This window comes from Sminthopsis crassicaudata, chromosome 3 (assembly GCF_048593235.1).
Source record: "Sminthopsis crassicaudata isolate SCR6 chromosome 3, ASM4859323v1, whole genome shotgun sequence".
Taxonomy (NCBI): domain Eukaryota; kingdom Metazoa; phylum Chordata; class Mammalia; order Dasyuromorphia; family Dasyuridae; genus Sminthopsis; species Sminthopsis crassicaudata.
Genome location: NC_133619.1, coordinates 24910822 through 24933860, shown reverse-complemented (window position 1 = coordinate 24933860; position 23039 = coordinate 24910822). Strand labels below are relative to the sequence as shown.

Genomic DNA, 23039 nt, shown 5'->3' with positions numbered 1-23039 from the left:
TATATTGGCTTTCATTTGTACTTCAGTATATTTTATTTTGCCCATTTATAAATATTACCCTGAGACGGGGGGTTTATAGGATTCATCAGACTGCCCAAGAAGTTGGTCCATTACATAGAAAAGGTCAAGAATCCCTGACCTGGATGAATTATATTCAGAAGTCACCACCAGTCTTCTACTTTGGACACACTCTCCAAATGGATAAGGAACTAGACCTAGAATTAGAAAGGAGGATGTCAATTGACTAGTTTGTCTTCTGGGAAATTGCAAAGCTCTTTTATCTTGCCAAATGACTCCAGATACAAAGTTCCATCTTTTAAATACCCATCTCTTAGAGTTGTTGATTATTTGTGTCATTTAATAGTACAATCTCAAAAGAATGAAAAATAAGTAGCATGCAGAAGGCAATAATGTGATATATGGTATGTTTGGATAGATTGAAGAAGAACCAAAATGAAATATAAGAATACCAGCTAACAGGTATGTATTATTTTATATGTAGTACACAATTTCAGTTAATGCTAACAGCAGCTCTTTGGGAAGGGAAGGAAATAGGCATTTATATTTCATCTGCTATGGACCAGGTACTGTTCTAAGTACCTTTACAAATATTATTTCATTTGATCCTCACAAGAACTCTGGAAGGAAAATGCTATTATTATTCCCATTTTATGGTTGAGGAAATTGACAAAGTGATTTGCTCCTTGTTACATAGCTAGTGAATATATGAGGCTGGATTTGAACTCAGATTTATCCTTATTCTGAACCCAGTATTTTATCCCTTGCACCACTTAGTTGCTTTTAGATAATAATTATTATCCTCCTTTGGCAGGTGGGAAAAATAAGGCAGATTATGTGACTTGCCCTGGGTCATAACACTAGTAAGTGTCTAAAGCAAAATTGAGGTCAGGTCTTTTTTGCCTCCAGGCCCAGTGCCTTATCCGCTGTATCAAATATCTGCCTAGGATTTCATCAAAGAAATGTATGATTGGAAAAAAAAAATTAGCTTGGGGGTTGTAGGACCTTAGTGTTAATTGTGTTAACAGCTCTCTGAAAGGAAAAATATATATATACTCATGAAACACTTTTATATTTAATCTGCATTATGAATATATTTATTTATTTATTTTTAAAATCTGCATTATTAATATATTTTCTATCTCTTTCTTAAGTCTAATCCAACATTAATGAATGTTTTATTAAAAATAATAAATTAAAACCTTATTTTTAGTGTTTGTTGATTACCAACATTCAAATGCTCACCTTGGAAATTTAACAATTGACTTCCATGAGACAATTAGAGCAGGTTCTACCTCACTCTTGAGTGGAAATATGGTGAGAATGGGTGGGGGTATAATAGGTTGATAATTGAAGTGCCCTGCTTAAACTACCAGGAGAAATCAATGAAGGTTGGCTCACTTTGTCACATTCATATAGATGAGAGTCATGTAGGATGGGCAGACACATAGGGGGTGGTAATCTGTCTATATCATTGGAAAAAATAACATTGATGAGATCTTTGATCAATTTAAATATTTTCATAGCTACCAAACCTAGTTGTTGTGAAGTTCGAATACAATTAGGCATGTAAAATTTTTATGAACATTAATTTTTTTTCATAAATGCCCAATATTATTAGCAGTAAATATTCTTAGGATAAATGAGACAAGATATTTAGCTTCCAGTTATTGACTGAAACCATTGAATGGGTGAGTAAGGGCTGCAAGAAATGAAGTTTCAAAAAGGACTATGAAGTGGGAAGTGGTGACAAGTCAGGGGCTGCCTTACATGCTCAGATGTCTATTTTGGGGAAAAAAGAAAAGGTTAGAGGGGCCAACTCTTTGTGACTTTGGAGTTGAGAAGATGTTGTTAGCCCTTTGTACATGAAGGACATCTCTTTGTGACTTGGTCTCACTTTATTTGGCTCCGTTCATGTTCCACTTGTGAACTCCTGACTCTTCAGGACCCTGGAGAGTGACAGCCGGGAGCCAGGCTTCTGAAGATTGAGATCAAGACTGTCATTCACCTGCACAGGATGCTATCTTCTCACAGCTTTCTCTATTAAAAAGAAAGAAAGAAAAAGAAAAAAAAAAGCTGTTCATAATTCCCAAGTGATTCTATGATACGAATACCAATAGAATCTCAAGTGTATATCCTGCTTCTGAATCTCAGCTCTATTGCTTGTTATCTGTATGACCTAATCCTCTGTAAATTACCTCAGTTTCCTCAGCTGTAAAAGGAGGGGCTTAGACAATCTCATTTCTAATATCCATGCCAACTCTAAATCTTTGTTCTGATGATCCAGTCTCTTAAATCTGAACCTTTTGGTTTCTGGCTTCTTCTGATATCCATATTTACACTTATTTTGAGGCTTGTAAAAGGTTTGATGTAAGAAATCTCATTTAATCCTTACCAAAACCCTGTGAGGAAACTAAGGCTCACAAAGATTAACAACTCAGTTACACAGTGAGCTTCTGAGCTGGGATATGATCCCAGATTTTCCTGACTACACTTCTCTATCCACCATTCCATACTGTCTTTCATCAGATATTCCTTTGAAAATCTTCACTGGGGCTATTTTACAAGTGGTAGTGGGGAATGTGATTGCGTATGGAGAAACTAAAAAATCAAGAGAAATAGTTCAAATACTGACTCTGCCTATGTGATCTTAAATGAGCCACTTAACATTTATAAATCTAATTTCTCTCATAGGTAAAATATGGCTCAAGATGATCTCTAAGAGCTATCCCAATTTTAAATCTACAATATTGGCTACATGGGTTAGAAATTTGAGTTGGTGATTGATCATTTCAGAGGACAAGGGATGAAATAGACAGTGATCAACTGTAATCTAGGAATGAAAGATTCCTCCTTTGCTTACTATTGAAAGAAAGTCTGCTAATTGGATATCACAATAATCACATTTGAGAAACATTTTTATGGATGATTATAATGATAAGGTGAAATTTTATTTCAGTACAGAATTTCCATTCCAGGAATTCCTCATATGGATAAAAATCATGGGTTACAGTAAGAATAAATACAAAGGATTTAATAGATAACAATAATAATGATGGTTATAATAATAACATATATTTAATAGCACCTTGTGCCAGATACCAGGATTTATAGTTGTTATCACATTTGGTAATTATAAAAAATAATTAGAATGTTTTATAGAAATGTTGGCTTTGATAGTGATTCCCATTAAATTTTTTTCTTATTAGAGGTAGCTAGGTGGTACAGTGGGTAGAGTGCTAGGTCAGGAAGATCAAAGTTCAAGTATGGTCAGCTCAGATACTTACCAACTGATTGACACAAGGCAAGTCACTTAACCTCTGTTCGTCTGTTTCCTTATTTGTAAAATGGGCATAATAACATCTTTTAGGTTATTAGGAGATGATATTTGTAAGGTAGCCTAGGTAGCTGGGTGGCACACTAGATAGACTTCTGGGCCTATTTTCCTGATTTTAAATATGGCCTCAGACACTTATTAGTTGTGTAACCCTGGGCAAATCAAACAACTTTATTTTCCTCAGTTTTCTCATGTGTAAATTGAGCTGCAGATGTCACTTTAGTATCTCTCCTAAGAAAAACCCAAATAAAGGTCACAACTGAATTGATGGAACACATAGTTTGATATATAGAAAGTGCTATATTAATGCCAGCTATTATTATCTAATCAGTATTCATACAGACACAGATCCAATATTGGACATTTTCTGGATCTGAAAGGATGCTTTTCCCCCATGAATCTTTTGTTCTTCCATTTTTGTAGGTCTCATTCTAGCTTTTCTCCTTATTCTTTCAAAGGAATTGAATAAAAGGTCTAGTTAACCTACAGGCTTACTAATATGATGGTGGCAGAATATCAGTAAAACTAACCAGACTCCTCACCAGCGCCAACCTTGCTGTCTGAGGCTCCCGCTTGTTAATCCTTTCCCCATTTGTTTCCTAGTACACTGAGCTGTGCATCTTGATTTCCTATTTGTGGGTTCTACACAGATTTATATCTAACTTTCCTACACTTTTTGTTTTTTATTGACCCATCCATAATCATGTTTTTGTCAAAAAAAATATATTACCTGGAGAGAATAGGAGGTAGCAGGTATTTTAGGGCCTTGTCGGCATTTAAGGCAGTAACTATGACATTTGGTGGGAATGGGCCTCTTCTCGTGATGGATTGGATAGTTTCATTTGCTGAAGTCTAAACTGAAGGTGACAGATACTTAGCAGACTTGCTCAGCTTCTTCCCTCATTTCAGAGTGAGTCATACCAGAGTTCCATTATCCAATAGATCAACTTTCTGATCCAAATAGGGAAGATTTATCTGATGATATATATTCAATAACCTGCTATTCTAGAGTGAACTCTAGTTGCCAGGATGAAGGGTACATAGGGAAACTTCTTTTCTGATAAGGAGTTTTCTAAAGTTCGGGGCTTTTATCTTTCTAAAATTCTGCCTCCTCACAGGATCATAGATTTAGAACTGATTCCTTATAGATATTTCATTCCAATGCTTCATGTTTTACAGAAGAATAATCAAGGCAGAAAAGTTAAAATTCCAAGTAAAAACAGGTTAATAAGCAGGAATTATGTACTTTACTGTCGATGTTAACCATTTTTTGCCCTGAATTTGTGATTTATTTGGCATGGGAAATTTGTGTGTCAGAAAACTCCCTTGTCAATACTTCACCTTATAGTCTTAGGCAGGTAGGTGGTTTAGTGGATAGAGAATAAAGTACTAAACTTGGAGGCCTTAGTTCAAATACTGCTTCAGACATTTATCAGAAATATTAACCTGGTTGTACACTATTTCCAAGTCCGATTCTTTTTGTACAGCAAAATATCAGTATGGTCATGTATGTGCGTGTGTGAATATATATATATATATATACACACACACATATATACATATATATGTATTTATATGTATATATATGTATATGTGTATATATACATATATATGTGTACATATAATATATATATGTGTATATATATATATGTGTATATATATATATATATATATATATATATATATATATATATATATATATATATATATATATATATATATATATATATATATATATATACTATTTAACATATACTTTTAACATATTTAACATATATTGGTCAACCTGCATCTGGAGTGGGTGGGGGGAAGGAGGGGAAAAATTGGAACAAAAGGTTTTGCAATTGTCAATGCTGAAAAATTACCCATGCATATATCTTGTAAATAAAAAGCTAAAAAAATTACTCATGCATATGTACTGTCAAAAAATTATAATTATAAAATTAATAAAAAAATTAAAAAAAATAAATATTAAACTGGGCAAGACATTAAATCTCTGTTTACCTGTATCCTCAACTGTAAAATGGGGCTAACAAAAGCACCTCCATAGGTTGTTCTGAAGATTAAATGAAATTATATATTTTACATATATTATTCACGTACTTTAAAAATTATATAAATTCAAATCATTATTTCATTATTTGAGTGCTGCTTGGGCACCACAAGATCATGTAACTTATTCAGGGTCAACTTCAACTCAGGTCTTCTGAACTCCAAAGTAGTTGTCTGTGAGCTATGTCATGTTGCTCCTCACTTAGAGTATTATCCATTAAAAAAAATCCTTTTTACCTCGAACTCGAATTTCCTTGTGGGACGTTGACACCAAAAATACATGACATCTGTTTATCTATTCTGGTGAATATATGCAATTGCTGGTAAATACTGAATTCCTTCCCCAATTTCATTTCATTGCAGGTTATAAGTTCTGATACAGAATCTACTGTCTCCTTCTGGATGATAGACACTGGGCAGAAAATCAAACAGTTTACGGGTTGCCATGGCAATGCAGAAATCAGCACCATGGCCTTAGATCCAAGTGAGAAGAGGCTTTTAACTGGGAGCCCAGATGGTACAATAAAGGTGTGAACAAACTCTGGGATGCTGTTTGCCAGCTTTTTTTTCTCTATAGAAGCTGGGCCAAAAGATTCTGTTTGGAGAAAACTGCATTCATATAGGCATGTGTGTGTTTGTGTGTGTGTGTGTGTGTGTGTGTGTGTGTGTGTGTGTGTGTGTGTGTGTGTGTGCTTATGTTTTGGTCTTGCAAGAAGAGAGATAAGACCAGATAACAAAAAGCTTCAGTAACAAAGCTGTCAGGAAAATAAGTCTTGAATGGATAAACCATGCTAAGCCATTCTTGCATAAAGGGATGATAAATGCAGTTAAATGGTTAAGTTCCCAAAGGAGTTGCCCAGTAACCAGAACTGCATTTACCTAAGAACCCATTTAATGGAGCCAGAGACAAGTAGATGGCTGTGGATAGATTAGATGTAGATGGACATTACCCATCTTGTATTTCTGGTCTAAAACATGTGACTAATTCTGAAATGTCAATGACTTTTCCATGCATCCTTGTTTTTTAGTATTTTGTTATTTTTTCTACTCTTATTTTATTTATTTTTATTATCACAATAAACTGGACCTCGAGGTGCATTACACTTTCCATATTGCTATAGGATATGATTTGCATAATCTAATATTAATTATGTGATTATTAATTTATTCAGGACCATGATACCAGTTGCTGTTTACCACTAAAATACACATATGAAATTTGGGGATTTGTGGGGCGGAGGCTCATAATTTTATCAGAGTAAGGAATACTTGAACTGGACATTTTGTCTATCAATTCAAATTTGGCAACTTATCAGTAAACTTACAGTTGTAGAGAGTTACCTCAGCCCCTGAGAAAATAAATGTCTGCCCTAGGTCAAACATTTAGTAGATATTGTATTTTTTGTAGAAATATTGTATATTTTTGTAGAATTGGGATTTGAACCTAGATGCTCTGCTGCCAAATTTGACACATTTTCTTTCCCATCTTATTGGATATTATTTTCTACCCCATACTCTGCAATCCAACATAGATGACCTTCTCTCTGTTCCTTGCACAGTATATTCTGTCTCCCATCTCTGTACCTCTGCACTGGTTATTTATTCTGCTTGGGATATTCTCTCCTCACTTTTGCTCATAGCCTCTCTCTTCCTTTAAGACACAACTCAAGCACAATAATTTAGGTGAAACATCTCTTTAACCTTCCAACAGCTAATTCCCTTTCTTAAATTATATTTAGCTACCTTGTATATATTTTAGTTATTTAGTATATTCATATAATATACATTGTATGAATATATTAATATACATATTAATTTATATTTGTATTAATGCTTTGTATATTTATACATGAGTAAGTTGTCTTTCCCTATTAGAATATAAGCTTCCTGTATTGTTTTAATTCATTGTATTTGTACCCACAGCTTCTAGAATGATGCCAGAAATATCTTGTTAAACACTGGTAGATTGATTCATTCTCATCCTTTTCAGAAAAAAACAAAAACAAAAACAAAAAAAACCAAAAAAACAAACCAAAAAAAATCATCTTTTTTTTTTCTTGTAAGAAAGAATAAGAGACAAGAAAATTCAGTAAAAATAAATCATCATATCAGCCAAATCAAACAGTAGCTGCAGTATAGTTCTCCCACATCTGCAAAGAAGGGAGGGAGGTGCATTTTTTTTTTACCTTTTCTTGTAGGCCTACCATAATTTCCCCCCTTTCAGTTTCAATTGATTTATTACTATATTTCCCACTTATTTATTATGCTTAATGTGTGTATTACTTTCCTAGTTCTACTTTCTTCCCTTTATAGAAGTTCATGTAAATCTCATGTTTTTCTAGTCTTAATAGTTATAATTTCTTAAAGCATAAAGCACTTATTTGCCCTAATTTTGTAAACCATTCCTTAGCAGAAGAGTATCAAGTAGGCATGCACATCCCTACTGCACTTTCTGATAATCTGATTTTTAAAAAATGGACCAATCAAAAAAGTTGATGTTCCATCATCTATTTTCAATATTCCTAGTCAAACTGACTTTGAGATATAAAATATCTTTTTATTAATATTGAATTATCTTAAATTCATTGGTAGATTGCCTTTGAAACAACTCATTATAAATGCTTCACTAATAGTTACCATGAAGTAGACATCCACAAATATTTTAAATGGAAGTATATTCTCTTTAATTAATATAGAGTTGAACTAATTTTAAACTCCATTCCTAGAAGAAACCCCAATGCATTTTTCACTGTTGTTTAACAAAGAGAAATTTTTAAGAGTATAATTTCTTTGCCTGTTCTAAAGGTAATTTTTTTTCTCCTTAAAGATTTGGGATTTCAATGGACATTGTCATCATACGTTGAATGTGGGTCGAGATCGAGCTGTGGATATTTCTCAGATCCTAGTCCTAAAGAAGACTATACTAGTATTAGGCTGGGAGAGGTATGTCCTTGGTTATCTTGTAACAAAAGACTGGAAAGAAGGTAAAGAAACTGTTTTTATGTTGGGTTTCCAAATCTAAAAACAGAAGGGAGCATGGAAATGTTGACTCCCTCTGGGTCATTCATTTACTGGTGACCTAAATGAGGGGAATTCTCAGTAGGAGTTGACTGCTTATCAACTGAGTGACAGATCAGAGAATCATAGGATGTAGAAGGACCTGGAGAAGCCATCTGGTGCTTATTTCTGGCTTGGTTGATTTGTTTCCTGAGAACATTAATGTTTGAAACAAAAGTTTACCACCTTCTAAAAAAAAAATTCCCAAGGAGGTCCTATTTTTCCTGTTTTAGTAGGTGACTTCGAAGGTGACTTCCAGAGCTTCACAATTTTTAGTCAAGAAAACTTCTCTTCAATTCCTCCTGTTATAATTTGAGCCTTTTTTTAAAGATAAAAAAGCAGATATCCAGCTAGAAATGTATGTTGAAATATTTTAAAGTTTGTGATAGAGAAGTGACCTTGACAAAGCACTCATTGTTTTCATGGAAACATTCCTCAACTTTCATCTGGAGGGAAACTGTGTTTTCTTCTTTTCTCTTGAGAACTTAAAGGTGCACCAGATCCAGGTATTCTAAGGCATCATTCAGATGAGTAAAATTAAAGAGGCCTGAATTTTGAAAATACCTTGTCCCATAAATTTGGCAGTACAGAAAATCCTGCTCTAAATAGATAATTAGCCAGCAGTTATTCACTGTCGAATTATCATTTTAATGGCTTGCGGGGGAGTATGGGATAAAATTTCTTTTTTTTTCTTTTTTTTTCTCTTCATCAGATTCTATCCTCAGATAACTAACTGTGCTATATGAATGGTTTTTATTAATTATAGAAAAGACCTTTAATCCAAGCACTAATGCATATAGACACATTAGCAGATGGAGCATATGGCCTATCATTTTTTTCCCATAGAAATTTTGTTTGGTAGGAGACCAAACCTGTTCTACATAATACTATGACACAGTTCTTCAATATATGCTTCACAAAGGCAAGTTGCTTCCTGTCCATGGGGAGGTAGTCATTATGACTCATAGTTAAATTCGGCAATTTGTATTCTATTCATCTCTGTGGCTAGGCATAGATACATCACCAGGCTGAAGTCTGTGGGCTAGGCAGTGTTACTTAATCACAGAGCCCAGAAGACTGAGGGTCACATTCTGCCTCTGACCTATTCTCTTTGGGAGACCATGACAAAGAAAAGTATGACCTCTCAGTGATGTAGGCAACTCTCTAAAGCCATAAGTTTAAAAGCATGATATACATCAATGGAGGGAGCTTCTATGTGAATTCCTTATAGCCCCCTCCCAAACATATATATATATATATATATATGTGTGTGTGTGTGTGTGTATGTATATTATATATACACATACATGTATATGTATGTGTATATATAATATACATACACACATATATATATATAATGCCATTTTACCATATATATAAAATGTCATTTTACCATATATATGTATATATATAATGTCATTTCACTATATACATATATATGTGTGTGTGTATGTATATTATATATACATACATATATATGTATTTATGTATATTATATATATACATACACACATATATAATGCCATTTTACCATATATATGTATATATATAATGTCATTTCACTATATACATATATATACATATATATGTGTGTATGTATATTATATATACATATATATGTATGTATATTATATATATACATACATACACACACACATATATATAATGCCATTTTACCATATATATGTCATTTCACTATATATATACATATACATACATATATGTGTGTGTGTGTCGTGAAGTGTGTGTGTGTGTGTGTGTAGTGTGGTGTGTGTGTGTCAAAATGACATAATTTATCTTTAATGGCCAGCTGGGACCAATGTTTATTTGAATGCTTACCAGAAAAGATTTTTTTTTTACTCTTCTCCCACTGAAAACATGAAAACCAGTCTCTGAGTAAATCCCAGTACTTATCACAGTGCCTGACACATAATAGGTACTTAATAATAATATTTAGAGGACATCATTTTGTTCATTAAAAGAATAAATAGCCCATAATTAGAAGCAATAATATGATTAAAATAGCCTCGTTTTAAAGAAAGCAATTTAAAAAATTGGAAGCTTAGAGCCACATAGGCTTCCTGAGTCCAAAAATATCTTGAAAGAAATCGAGGAGCAGCTGGAGAGTGCAGTGAATAGAGCACTAGGTCTGGAGACTAGCTCTATGACGCTGGGCAAGTCACTTAATTTTAATTGCTTGGTGAGGGAGAAATCTAAAGATCAACAGTCTGATTTTCTCATCTGTCATTTGGATGTATAGATGTCCTTTGTTCATGTATCTATCTTCAGTATCCTACTGCCATTCCTTTGCACATGCTGTTCCCTATGCTGGGAATGCCATCCCTCCTGATTTCTGCATCTTGGAAATCTCTCTTTAAAGCTCAGCTTGTGACACCTCCTATATGAGGCCCTTTTAGAACATCTCCAGTCCACGCCTTCCATGTTATTTTCTTTGAATATATTTTGTATCTGCTTGTCTGTACATATTTCTTAAGAAAATGTAAGCTTCTTGAAGGCAGAGACTATTTACTAACTTTTTATCCCCAGAATCCAGAAGAACAAATGTTACATTATAAGTAGTTAGTAAATAATTGATTAAATGATTAAATTCATTTGAACTGAACTGAAAAAGACTTTGGAAGGGAGCTTTGAGAATGTTGGGAAAAGAATGGAAGAATTCATCTCTCTAATCATCGTCTTGAGAGTTCAGGGGGTACATGCTTTTGGCTGAAACAAATGAAGACCCTTAATCTATTTGAGTGGAAGCAAGAGCTGACAAATCTGTCACTACTGGTGACCTATTAGTCATAATTGGAAAAAGCAACACAACCTGCCATGAAAGTTTATACCTATCAAATATAATGGAAGGATCAATAAATAGTCCATTATGATGTTTAGTCACATTTTCACGAATTTGTGAACTATATTTCCTGAGAAAGATGGATCGAAATGGAACATATTTTATACTATCCGAGCCTGGAACTCTTTTATTGGAAGAATTTAGAAGAGGGGCTAAAAATGTCATCATCAGCTGTTTGGAAAAGGGGAAACAGAATTGTCGATATCTTTTATGAACTGCAAATGTCCTGGTGTGGCATAAATAACTCAGATCACTCTCCTGAAAAAGCTTAGGGATTTGAGAAAAATAACCTGAAGACTACCAATTAAGCTTCAAACCTCTTCCCAAACCCAAGGGAAGCCTCTGCCTTTATTACTATCAGTCCATGAACTTATGTCAACACATACAAGTGAGTTTAATCTTTCTGTCTGTTGGTCACTAAGGAGCCACTAACTAACTGCTAGCAATTAGTAGGGATCATTTGATTAGGTTGTCTGGGTAATTCTGTCAAAGCCTTGGAACCAGTTTGCGTCCCTGTGTAGATATAGACTAAAAATGCTGATTGTCCTGGAGTTAAAGTTTTATCTTAAAATTTCCTGATTATAAAGCCCATATACTTTGGTGAAGGTTGAAGACAATGATGGCTGGCTCCCCAAGAGCATGAATGTTTGTAACAAGAGGCACTGACATGATGCTACTTTGAGCAATTTTAAAAGGACCTTTTGTTATTGAAAAGGAAATATGCTGAGTACAGGAAGCACAATCTGGCTTCTAGGGTGTAGTCAGGACAAAACTAGGATTCCAGCTTTAGAACTGAAAGGGACATTGGGGCCAATTAGTCCAACTCCTTCATTAGAGGTGTGGACTGGGGGCTCAGAGAGGTTATGTCTTCCTAGGGTTATATAACTATTGAATTTCTCAGGAGCTATTTAACCATGTTCTTCTTAAACAGCACTCCTAAAACACATTTCTGACTGGATCTCAATACATAAAGACAAATGGATTGATGAACCGTCAGCCAGCAGAATTAATCAACCTAGCCAATGCATCTATATCATCTATACCACTCTAAATCAAGCTCCCATTCCCTTTTGGATTATTGCAGTAACATCTTAATTGGACTCCATTCCTAAGGTGTCTTTCATTCTAATCCATCCTCCACAGAGCTGCCAACATGATTTTCCTAGCATAGGTATGACAGATTAGTTCTTTCAGTGAATTCCACTGGATCCCGATTGTTGCTGCTGTTCTGTTATTTTCAGTGATATCAGGCTCTTGGTGACCCTATCTGATGTTTTCTTGGCAGAGATTTTAGAGTGGTTTGTTCACATTTCACATCAGGAAATGGAGACATACAGGGTGAAATGACTTGTCCAGAGTCACATAGCTAGCAAGTATCTGAGGATGGATTTGAACTCAGGTTCTCCTGACTGCAAGCTGGGCATACTATCTATTGAACCACTTAGCTGCCCCTCCCTAATGCCAATAGGACAAAATATAAAATCTATTGGTTCATATTAAACCAATCCCTAACTTCCCCTTTCAACTTCCCTTTAGTCATACTATGATCCAACTTAACTGGCCTTCTCATCATGTTTCATAATGATACTCCATCTTCCCATAGCACCTGCCATCTCTCATTCCTATAAGCTATTCCTCCCTCATTTCTGTGTCTTAGAATCACCAAGTTCCTTCAAAGCTCAGACCTTTGGATCATCTTCTACATCACAGTTTTTTGGTCTTGACCTCTTTGGCAGCCTGCTAAGGCCTATGGATCCTCTCTCGGAATAATGTCTTTAAATACACAAATAAAATACATAGGTTTGAAAAGGAAACAAATTATATTGAAATATAATTATAAAAATATAAAAAACAGTAACAACAAACCAGAGTTTACAGACTCTAGATGAAGAACTTCTGAATCTGTGTGAATCTGATGGAGAATCTACATGAAGCTTTTCCTGATTCTTCTAGTTGCTTCTAACTGCCTTAGATCATCTGTTTTGTATCTTTATCTGTTAAGTGTCTTCCTTACCAGATCCTAAATTACATGAGACTCTTTCACTTTAGTTTTATATCCCCAGGGCCTACCAAGTGTCTGAGAGCTTAATGAATATTTGTTGACAAATTGATTTGCATTTTCTTGAATATCTTGGTCTAATCTTCTTGGTCAAATCATGGTCATTTTACTTAAAAGTTTCCCAGTATTCATTTTCTTAGCCATACAATTTGAAAAAATACCTATTTCCTCCAAGTTATAAAAAGATGAAATGAAATAACATATATAGAAACACTTAGCAAACCTTGAAATGCTCCATATTGTACATATGAATCATTATTATTTGTCTGTATAAATGGCCTCAATCTCTATGTCTCCTTTATCTTTATTGATTTCCCTCCTGGGGTCCTTTTCTAGTCAAGTAGATTTAATCCCATCCCTGTGGCAGTTTTTAAATTGATAGGCAAAACGCTAAAGATATATAAGGATTACATAAATAAAATACTAAAAAAAAAGGCAAAATAGCCGGAGACCTTCATGCAATATGTAACCAAAACCAAATAATCACTAGTGACATAGCAACTGACAGAGCTCCTTGCTCATAGTAGGTACTTAATAGAACTTTGCAGATTAAATTTGGAAGTCAGTTTTTGAAAGTAACCTGAGTTTGAGAATTTCATGGGGCCTCAGGCAGAAAAGCTAGCCATCATAGAATATAAGATTTTTTTTTTGCAGTCATCTAATAAAGGAACCATAATTCTCCCTATCTCAAATGGCTTTACTTTTTTAGTTACAATATGGATCCATTAATATTTTTCATTGCTATTGCTAATTTTAGAATATTTGCAAAAGGGAACATAAAGAAGCAAGATTCATAGATAATCCAATTCCCAAACCTAATTTTAGTTATTAGCTTCATTGTAATCCAATGCAGAATAATCTGAAAGAATATGATAGTCATCTATTAAATAGTGCCTACAATATGTAAAATGCCTAGTGGGTACAAATTAAACAGCAAAGATGATGATAACAAAAACAGACCTATCTTCAAGGGGTTTGCAATAATAGCAATTTTAATACTTTTTTTTTTTCTGAAAAGAACTGGATTCATCCTCCTTCTCCTTGCATCTTCTCTCTTTAGAACCAAACTTTAACAAAATAAAAACAAGCAACAAGGAACAGAAGAATCATGGTATTGACAGACAGTTCATAGGACCTAGACCCAGCATCTGAATCCTGACTCTCTCCCTCCCTTTCAATTGCTAGTATTCTCTTTCCCTCTTCAAATTAGCCAGTCTTTGCTTTTCTGATATTGTATCCTTCAGGAGAGTGTAAACTCCTGGAAGGCAGGAATTATTCCTGCTGTCATCATCTTATCTTCAGTGTCTACTACAGATTGAACTGAAGAATCATTTCCTTGAAATATCATCTGTGTGTGTGTGTGTGTGTGTTTTTTTTAAATGATGATTTCTTCCTGAACCCTGCTAGCAAGAAGCATGTTTTCCTAGATGGATTACACTCAGGGAATTTTTTTTTCCAGTTTTACAAGAATCTCCTCTGGTTTTCAGCAAAAAGATCAAGTCCCTTAAGTTCAAAATTATTGAGAAGATGGATCATTGTCAAAAAGTGGAGGTTCACATATGAAGAATCTCACAAGAAATGCAAAGTTGATGTGAAATTTGGAATAGTTCTGTAGTGAGGGTATTCAGGACAAATACCAAGTCTCATCAACTTTGGAAACAACCTTTGGTTTGTTTTCTTTTGGGGGACACTTTTTCCTTTGAATTATCTGGATAATTATCTCATTCTGCATTGCCACTAACTCTGTAGACATAGCCCTATATTGTGAGTGAAGCTATGCACTTTGAAAAATGCTATTTTAAAATAGAAAGTATGGTATAGATTTTAGGCTATTTCAAGATAACTGTCATTTCTTGGGGAAGGTTTTCAGATTGGGTATTAAGGGAAAAGATGACAGCTAATTAATTTCTCAGTATTTTGACACCCAAGGTCAAATATCAGAAAGTATTGCACATTTTTGGTAGTCTGCAAAGTTCTGTGCAGATCTGAGGGAGGGGAGAGTCATTTTAAGTGTTCTAGTTTAATAATCAGTATTTCACAAAGTGGGCAAATTCAGCACTGGTTTCTGGAGAGAGTGATCAGATAAAAGGTGTGTTAATAAAATGATTCTAAAGGAACTATTTTCAATCAAATTTTAGCAATTCAATTCAATGAGAATTTTTAAGTGGGGCAGCTAGGTGGCAGAGTACATGGAATTCCAGGCCCAAAGTCAGGAAGGCTAATCTTGGTGAGTTCAAATCTGACTTCAGATACTTATTATGTGATCCTGGGCAAGTCACTTAACCCTATGTGCCCTGGTTTCATCAGCTATAAAAGGAAATGGGAAGGGAATGGGAAATCACTCCAGTTTCTCTGCCAAGAAAGCCTCAAGTAGAGTCATGAAGAGTTGGACATAATCAAAAAAATAAATAAGGAACAACAAATATAGACAGATCATGGTACCAGATTCTGGGGATACAGAGAAATGGAATTTACAGTGTACAGAGGGAATACAAAAGAACACAGACAAGAAAATAGTAGATATTTAAATCATTATTACTAAAAACACTAGCATTTATATAGGCCTTTAAGGTCTAAAAAGTACTTTATATATATCATCTTATTTTATGCTCATTTTTCCATTTGTGCAGCAAGGTAACAAAATGCATATCATTCACCATACCTGGAAAATGGGAATCATGAATTCAAGTCTGATCTCAGATAACTTATTTAGTTTTGTGACCCTGAGCAAGTCATTTACCCTTTCTCTGCCTAGGTTTCTTCATCTGTAAAATGATGATAATGATAATACTTTCCTGCTAGGATTGTTTGGGGGCCCAAATGAAATAATATTTGTAAAGTGCTTGCAATCCTTAAAGCACTATGCTAATAGTATCTATTATTGTTTTCCAGATGAGAAAACTGAGGCAGATAGGCTCAGGGTTGCACAGCTAGTCAATGTCTGAAGCTCCTTTGAGCTCCTGATTTAAGGTTCAACACTCGCTACTGGACTATCCAGCTGCCTACAAACAAGATATGTCCTGGATAAATTGGAGATAATCGCCAGAAGGAAGCTATTAGCCTTAAGGGGGATCAGGGCAGGCTTCTCAAGGAAAGTGAGATTTTAGTTTGGACCTAAAGGGAGCTTGGGGATAGCATATTGAAGAAGGAGAATATTTCAGAAATGGGAAGCAGATATTGAAAATATCTGGAATCTGAAGATGGAAAGATTTGTTCGAGGAACAATAGCATCACTAGTTTGCAAAATATGTGATGGGGAAAAAGGTGTAAGAATCTTAGAAATGTAGGAGCCTGTGAAGCATTTGAATATAAAACAAAGATTTTTTACATTTGATCCTGGAGATGACAGGGAGCCACTGAAGTTTATCAAATGGGGTTGGGATTGGTGACAGGATTAGATTTGTGTTTTAAGAAGATTAATTTGACTGCTGAGTGGAGAATGAACTGGAGTGGGAAAGATGAGTCAGGGAGAACAACCAGCAGGCAGTTATAATAGTCTAAAAGCGAGGTGATGAGGGTCTGTAGTAGGTAAGTTGAAGTGTAAGATGGATAGATAGGGGCATATTTGAGAGATGTTTCATAGGTAAAACTGATAGCTTTTGGAAGTAGATTGGCTAAGGAGGCTGAAAAGATAAGGTGACATCTAGTTTGCAAACCTGGGTGACTGGAACATGGTGGGACTGGTGAAAGTAAAAGGGAAGTTTAGAAGGAAGGATAGTTTGGGGAAAGATATGCTGTCCCCTGTCCTTCAATGTAATGTCCTACTCCAACCTTTGTCCCTATACTCAGAAGACCCCTTTGAATGTGAGTTTGCTTTCATTAATCATCGTCTTGACTGCTGCCTCATCAAAGTTCACCTATCTTGTGCAATATTTCCTCAGTGTCTTATTTTGTAACTTGTTTTCTAATTTGATAGGCTAATTCATGCTGTTATATAATATCTTACTTAATAAGTAATTTCCACAATCCCAATAAATGCATCTTCCAACCTCCAGTTAATTTTAAGAGGATACATGTAAGTCTTCTTCCATTAAAGTTCTGTTCAGATGTCTCCCTGTGGAAAGAAGGTGACTTGGGGGTCTTGAAAGCTGTGCCAGAATAGTATAAAGCTCTGAACCCCTCTACCAAGATCAAAAGATTTTCACTGCAGGCTAATGATGTCATCCAAGAACTAGAGTAACTAGATTTGGAGAAATACAACTAATTTTAAGAGAGGGAAAAAAATTAAAATTGTCATTCTTCACAAGTTTTAATGATCATTTAAATTTTGTCTATGGATAACTTCATCAATCCAGTTGTGGGACTCCTTTCCTTTAAAGTTTTTAATGGCTTCCTATTGCTTGCCATGTAAAATTCACATTTCTTTGCTTAGCATCTAAGATATTCCACAATTTGGTATCATTTATATCTTTTTTTACTGCGTCTATATAATGTATACACCCTTTACTGACTTCCCTTCACACATATCCTGTGTTTTTCTATGTATATATAATTTTCTAATCCATGAAGCAGAATTTCCTTCAATTATTTGAAAAGGTGATTTGGAAAGAGGGTCCATAGACTTTCCCAGTCTGCCCGCTGGGTCCTCAATTCAAACAAAATTAAGAGTCAGAGACAATGTCTCACTGAATATTTGTACCACTCTCAGTATTTAGCAAGGTGCTCCTACCAAGCAATATGTATTGAATAAATATTTGGTGAATTAAAATTTTCCACTGACAGCTTTTTGTCAGCTCTTGAATTACACCCCACAGGTAAGAAACATTCCCTTCTGCTTTGGGTGTCATTGCTGGATGTGGATAAATTCTTAATCTCCTTCTCTAGGACAATTACTGTCTTCAGATTTCATGACTTCACTCCATTTTTGGTTCAGCCTGAAGAATGGAAAGGAGGGGCACAGCATCGAGAGGACATCTTATGTGCTGCATTTTTACCTCCACAGACTCTAGTTACAGGTCAGGAAACATTAATTTGCCAATCCATGCTGAAGGTTTAAATTCTTTCCCTCTCAAAAGAATTCAAAATGTATTCATTGTAAAATGAGTATTTCTTCTGTGGAGAAGAGAACATGTTTTATGTTTTTGCTATTTCATGACCTTCCCTCTCTTGCTTCCTCCTGCTTTTTTCTTTTTCTCGATAGGATCATAAAATTATAATTATAGACCCTAAACGGACTTTGGAAGTCTTGTAGTTCCTTATTTTATAGATGAGGAAAATACAGAGGTCCATAGATATAGAGCTAAAAGAGATTTTATAATCAGTCTAGTCCAATTCTTTCATTGTAGATGAGAAAATGGAGTAAGTAGCTTACCCAAGATCACACAGGCATTAAGTTTCAGAAGACGATTTGAACTCCAGAGTCCTTTGACTCTGGAGACAGTGTGCTCTTCATCGCACCATGTTACATTACAAAGGCTTCTTGCTAGATTTGTAATTTCCTCATTTAGTGGCTAGTACTTAAAGTACTGTCATTATATAATAAAGTCTAGCCCAGACTACACTCGAGAGATTCTGGCTGCAGCTTTTGTTCCATAACATGAGTAAATTGGAGCTTTTGGAAAGGTAGATGGGTTTGTTTTAAGATGAAATACTTATACAGTCCAAATGTTTCATCATTTCTTGCCAAAGAAAGTTGTTATGAGGACAAATTCTCATAAAAAGTTACCAATGAGTTCATATTTCAGCAGACCGAATAAAAATAAAAAACAAATCCTAGAAAACAAAAGTAAAGAACAGATTAGTAATGAAATGAGGCAAAGTATGATGGTTCCAAACTCTTAAAACCAAGGAAGATGGGTATATTGAATTCAAAGCAGATGGGAAATAGATCTTTAAAGTAGAATAAAAGTTTCTCCAAAAACTGAAGACCAATAAAACAAGGTTGATTCTTCAAAAAATTAATTGTTAATTAAATTCTCTTGGGTGTGGTTGGTGTTAAAGGGTAAATTCTACAATGTGATTAGAGACTCAGTCTGAATTTCTGATAATTTCCTTGTGGGGAATCTCTGCTTCCTCATGGGGAGAATTCCTCCATCAATCAGATCACAATTCATCTGTACTTTATCATCTTGGAGAGTTGTCTGGGGACCCTGAAAGTTAAAATGACCTGACAGGATGATACAGCAAGGCAGCTCCTGATTCTAAATGCTCACTTGATATTAACTAGACCATGTTATCTCTGGAGACCCTGAAATATAAAGGACACAAATCAGATACTTACAGTTCTTATTATAAATTCCTTAAAATATATGACATATTGTTTGACCATAGATTCTTAAGAAAAAATGATGTTTACCCTCTAAATTGGATGGTACTTGAATAGTTGTTTAATAAAGTACCCATTTATTCAGTCTTATTCATTAACGGGATGTGAAAGTTTGATCCTATGAGTCTGATCAGTGAACTAAAGAAAATGGATACCACAATGACTATTAGAACTGCCTCAAGTTGTATCACTATGCCTAAAAAGAAATTCTCTTTGCTTTTCCTAAATGTCTCTTCCTTCATTTCCATCTTTTTTCATCATTATTCCTTATTCTTTGGTATATAGCGGAAATCTACCTGGACATGGAGTTAGAGGATCTGGTTTCAAATTTTTGCCCTGTCACTAGCTGTGTGACTTTTAGCAAGTCACTTCAGTTCCCTGGAATTCAGTTTCTCATGTGGAAAGAGAAGAGGTTGGTCTCAGATTCTTTCCGGATCTGGATCTGTGATACTACAGATTCCTTTGATCTGTGAGATGAAGAAGTTGGAGTGGATGACCTTTAAAGTTCCTTTTGGCTCCAGTTCCCATCATTTTAGCCCCAAACTATGTAACTTCAGTCACACTTTCCTATCGCCAGATTTTCACATTCTATTAATACACAAGATCCAATGAAGGTCAGTTGGTTCAGAGTATGAATTTCACTTTTCAATGACATAGCATCCTTCTTTGTAGTCCTGATGGATTTGAATCAGTCGTACCACATGAACTAATGTTGTACTTCTTTTAGTAGTATTGGAAAAGAAATTTATACATACATATGCACATATGTGTATATATATGCATATATATATATATATATATATATATATATGTATGTAGGTAGGTATATGGGAGTGTGTGTGGAAAGGTGAGGGTAATAAAGGAGGCATAAGAGTAGTAAAGAAAGGAAGGAATGACATAAGAGAAGAAAAAGAAGCAGGGAAGTGAAGGCAAAAAAAGGAGAGAGCATTGGGTAGTGAGGATTTAATTGTATTCATTTTCATCCTGGGGACTCCCCAAGTTTTTCCCCTTTCTCCATAACAGAAAGTAAAGTTCCATTACTGATAAAAACAAACAAACAAACAAACAAAACACTTTTATCCATGTTAACTTGTCCACTGAGATTTTTTAGCTAATCATAATTTTGATGGTTTGTACTTTTTCTTCTGCCAACCATAGGGAGTTATGATGGGGAAATTCTCATATGGAATAACAGTACAGAAAATGCTCACCATATCCTGCACCCATATTACCAACGACATCTTCATTCACAGTGGGGTGAGTACCATTTTACAGCTTGAATCCTAGGCAAACCCCAGTGAACTGTATTGGATTCTGCATGGATTTTATGCAATCCAGTCACTGCTAAATTATACATTATTGACCTTCATTGAAAGGAGTTGTTTACAGCTTTGTCTTGTCAAAGTGACTAAAAGAAGAACTGGAGATTTTCTTTGGGTCAGCTAATTCTCCACAGTATGCTTCTGCTTTGTCTTTTGCCACTTCAATATTTTCAAGGGACACTTTTTTTTTTGCTTTCATTAGAATTCCTGTTGGCCAATAAATGTCCCCAAATTACTTCAGATGGAGCCTTGAGGGAATCTTGTGTGGAAACTGGAACTTTTCTTGACCATCCTCTCTGGTTTCTGCTAGATATTATGTATGTCACTTGGAGGTTGATTTTTATTTTTTCTGTTAGAAAGATGGGACTGAGTTAGATTTTATGATAGCTTAATGGAGCCCAAGATATACTATTTTTTTGCTGGAGCTAAAAGGCTTGACAATTACCTTTTTCATTTTAAATGAATTTCAGATAACTTTCTCCACTGCCTAATTTTTTTGGATAATATATGTGTATTTTTAAAGGAAGTATCTCAATGATACCTTTTGTAGTCTCAATATGGCCATAAAAAAGGATCAGTCATCAGATATTTTCTTCTGATTTGCCTAAGAAATCATCTATTGAGAGGAATCAGACATTTTGGGTTTTCTGAGCAATCATGGGATTCCTCATCTCCAAAGACTTGGGCATTCAGGTTTACTAGAATAGTCTGTAGAAGAGTCAAAAAATTTTTATGGCACTATGGAGGAGTCAGAGAATTTGAATTTTAGACCATGCTCATCTGCTTAATCCACCCTTGATTTTAGGCAAGTCATTTAATTTACCTAGTCTTAAGTTTCCTCATTTGTAAAATGAAGGAATTGGACTAGAAGATGACCCTGAGGTTCCTCCTAGAGCAATGGACCCATGAACATTTGATTACTTAGCAAAATCATAGAGAGTGAAATTTGCATGTCTTTTGTAGGGATAGGAGTTGGGAACAGGGCATGCCAATGTCCTATGCTTGTTGTATCAGATTCATAGCTGGGAGGGACCTTAGAATCTATTAAATCCAATCTCTTAATTTTATAGGTGAGGTAACTGAGGCATAAACTTTTTCCATAGCTAAGTGTCCAATAAGTTTGAACAAATGTCTTCCTGGCTTCAATTCCAGGAGTCTCTCTGCTATCTACTATTGCCTTTAATCAACCAGAGACTTGAATGTAACTGCCTGGGGTCTTTAGACCTTATGAAGGGTCAGAGTATCCAAGAGATTTTGATTAATGACAAAAATAATTGGAAAAACTTTGCTGAGCCACAAATCTCTCCTTTGCATTCCCTTAGGACTCAAGATTCAGGTATGATGGTCATAGGAGTAGGTATCTATAGCTGGAAGGCATCTTAGGGGTCATTCAGTTCAGTCTCTTTATTTTACAGAAGAGGAAACTGAGCCCTAGAGAAATAATAGCAGGTTTGTGAGGTCACACAAGTGATAAATGGGAAACAAGGATTCAAATCTTGTCTGCTTCCCTTCTCTTTGTTTTGATTCCATGCCAGGGATTATCCTGGTGTTGCGGATAAAAATTCAGAAGAAATAAATGGGTGTTTGCTCTCAAGTAACTTTTTTTTTTACTTTGGAGAAAGTATATATATATATATATATATATATACTTTGGAGAAAGGATATATATATATATATGTATATATATATATATATATGTATATATATATATATGTATATAGCGAGAGAGAGAGAGAGAGAGAGAGAGAGAGAGAGAGAGAGAGAGAGAGAGAGAGAGAGAGATTTGTCCATAAAGATCTCTAAGAAAGGAGAAGATGTTAAAAATGTAGGGCATAAAGAAGAGTTTCCTGGAGGAAGTTGGCCTTTGAAGAAAGCTAGGAAATTTAAGAGATACAGGTAAAAATGAGGGCATTCTTGGCATAGAGCATAGGGTACAGTTTATGCAAAAGCTAAGAGATGGAATGTGGAATTGAAGGAATAACTTACAGGCCAACTTGTCTGCCATCCAGAGTTTGTGAAGTACTAAATTTATGTTTATTTAATTGGTTTTGGTTTTTGTCAGAATTGTG

The 23039-nt window shown here is 34.9% G+C and overlaps 1 protein-coding gene across 1 annotated transcript in view; it reads left to right on the top strand.

Annotated features, from left to right (window-relative positions):
* The window catches only part of WDR49 (WD repeat domain 49), a 183617-nt gene that overhangs the window by 103442 nt on the left and 57136 nt on the right, over window positions 1-23039 (top strand). Inside the window, 4 exon segments of the mRNA XM_074307675.1 lie at window positions 5771-5935; window positions 8235-8350; window positions 18208-18338; window positions 20807-20905. Coding sequence (XP_074163776.1) covers window positions 5771-5935; window positions 8235-8350; window positions 18208-18338; window positions 20807-20905 — 511 coding nt within the window.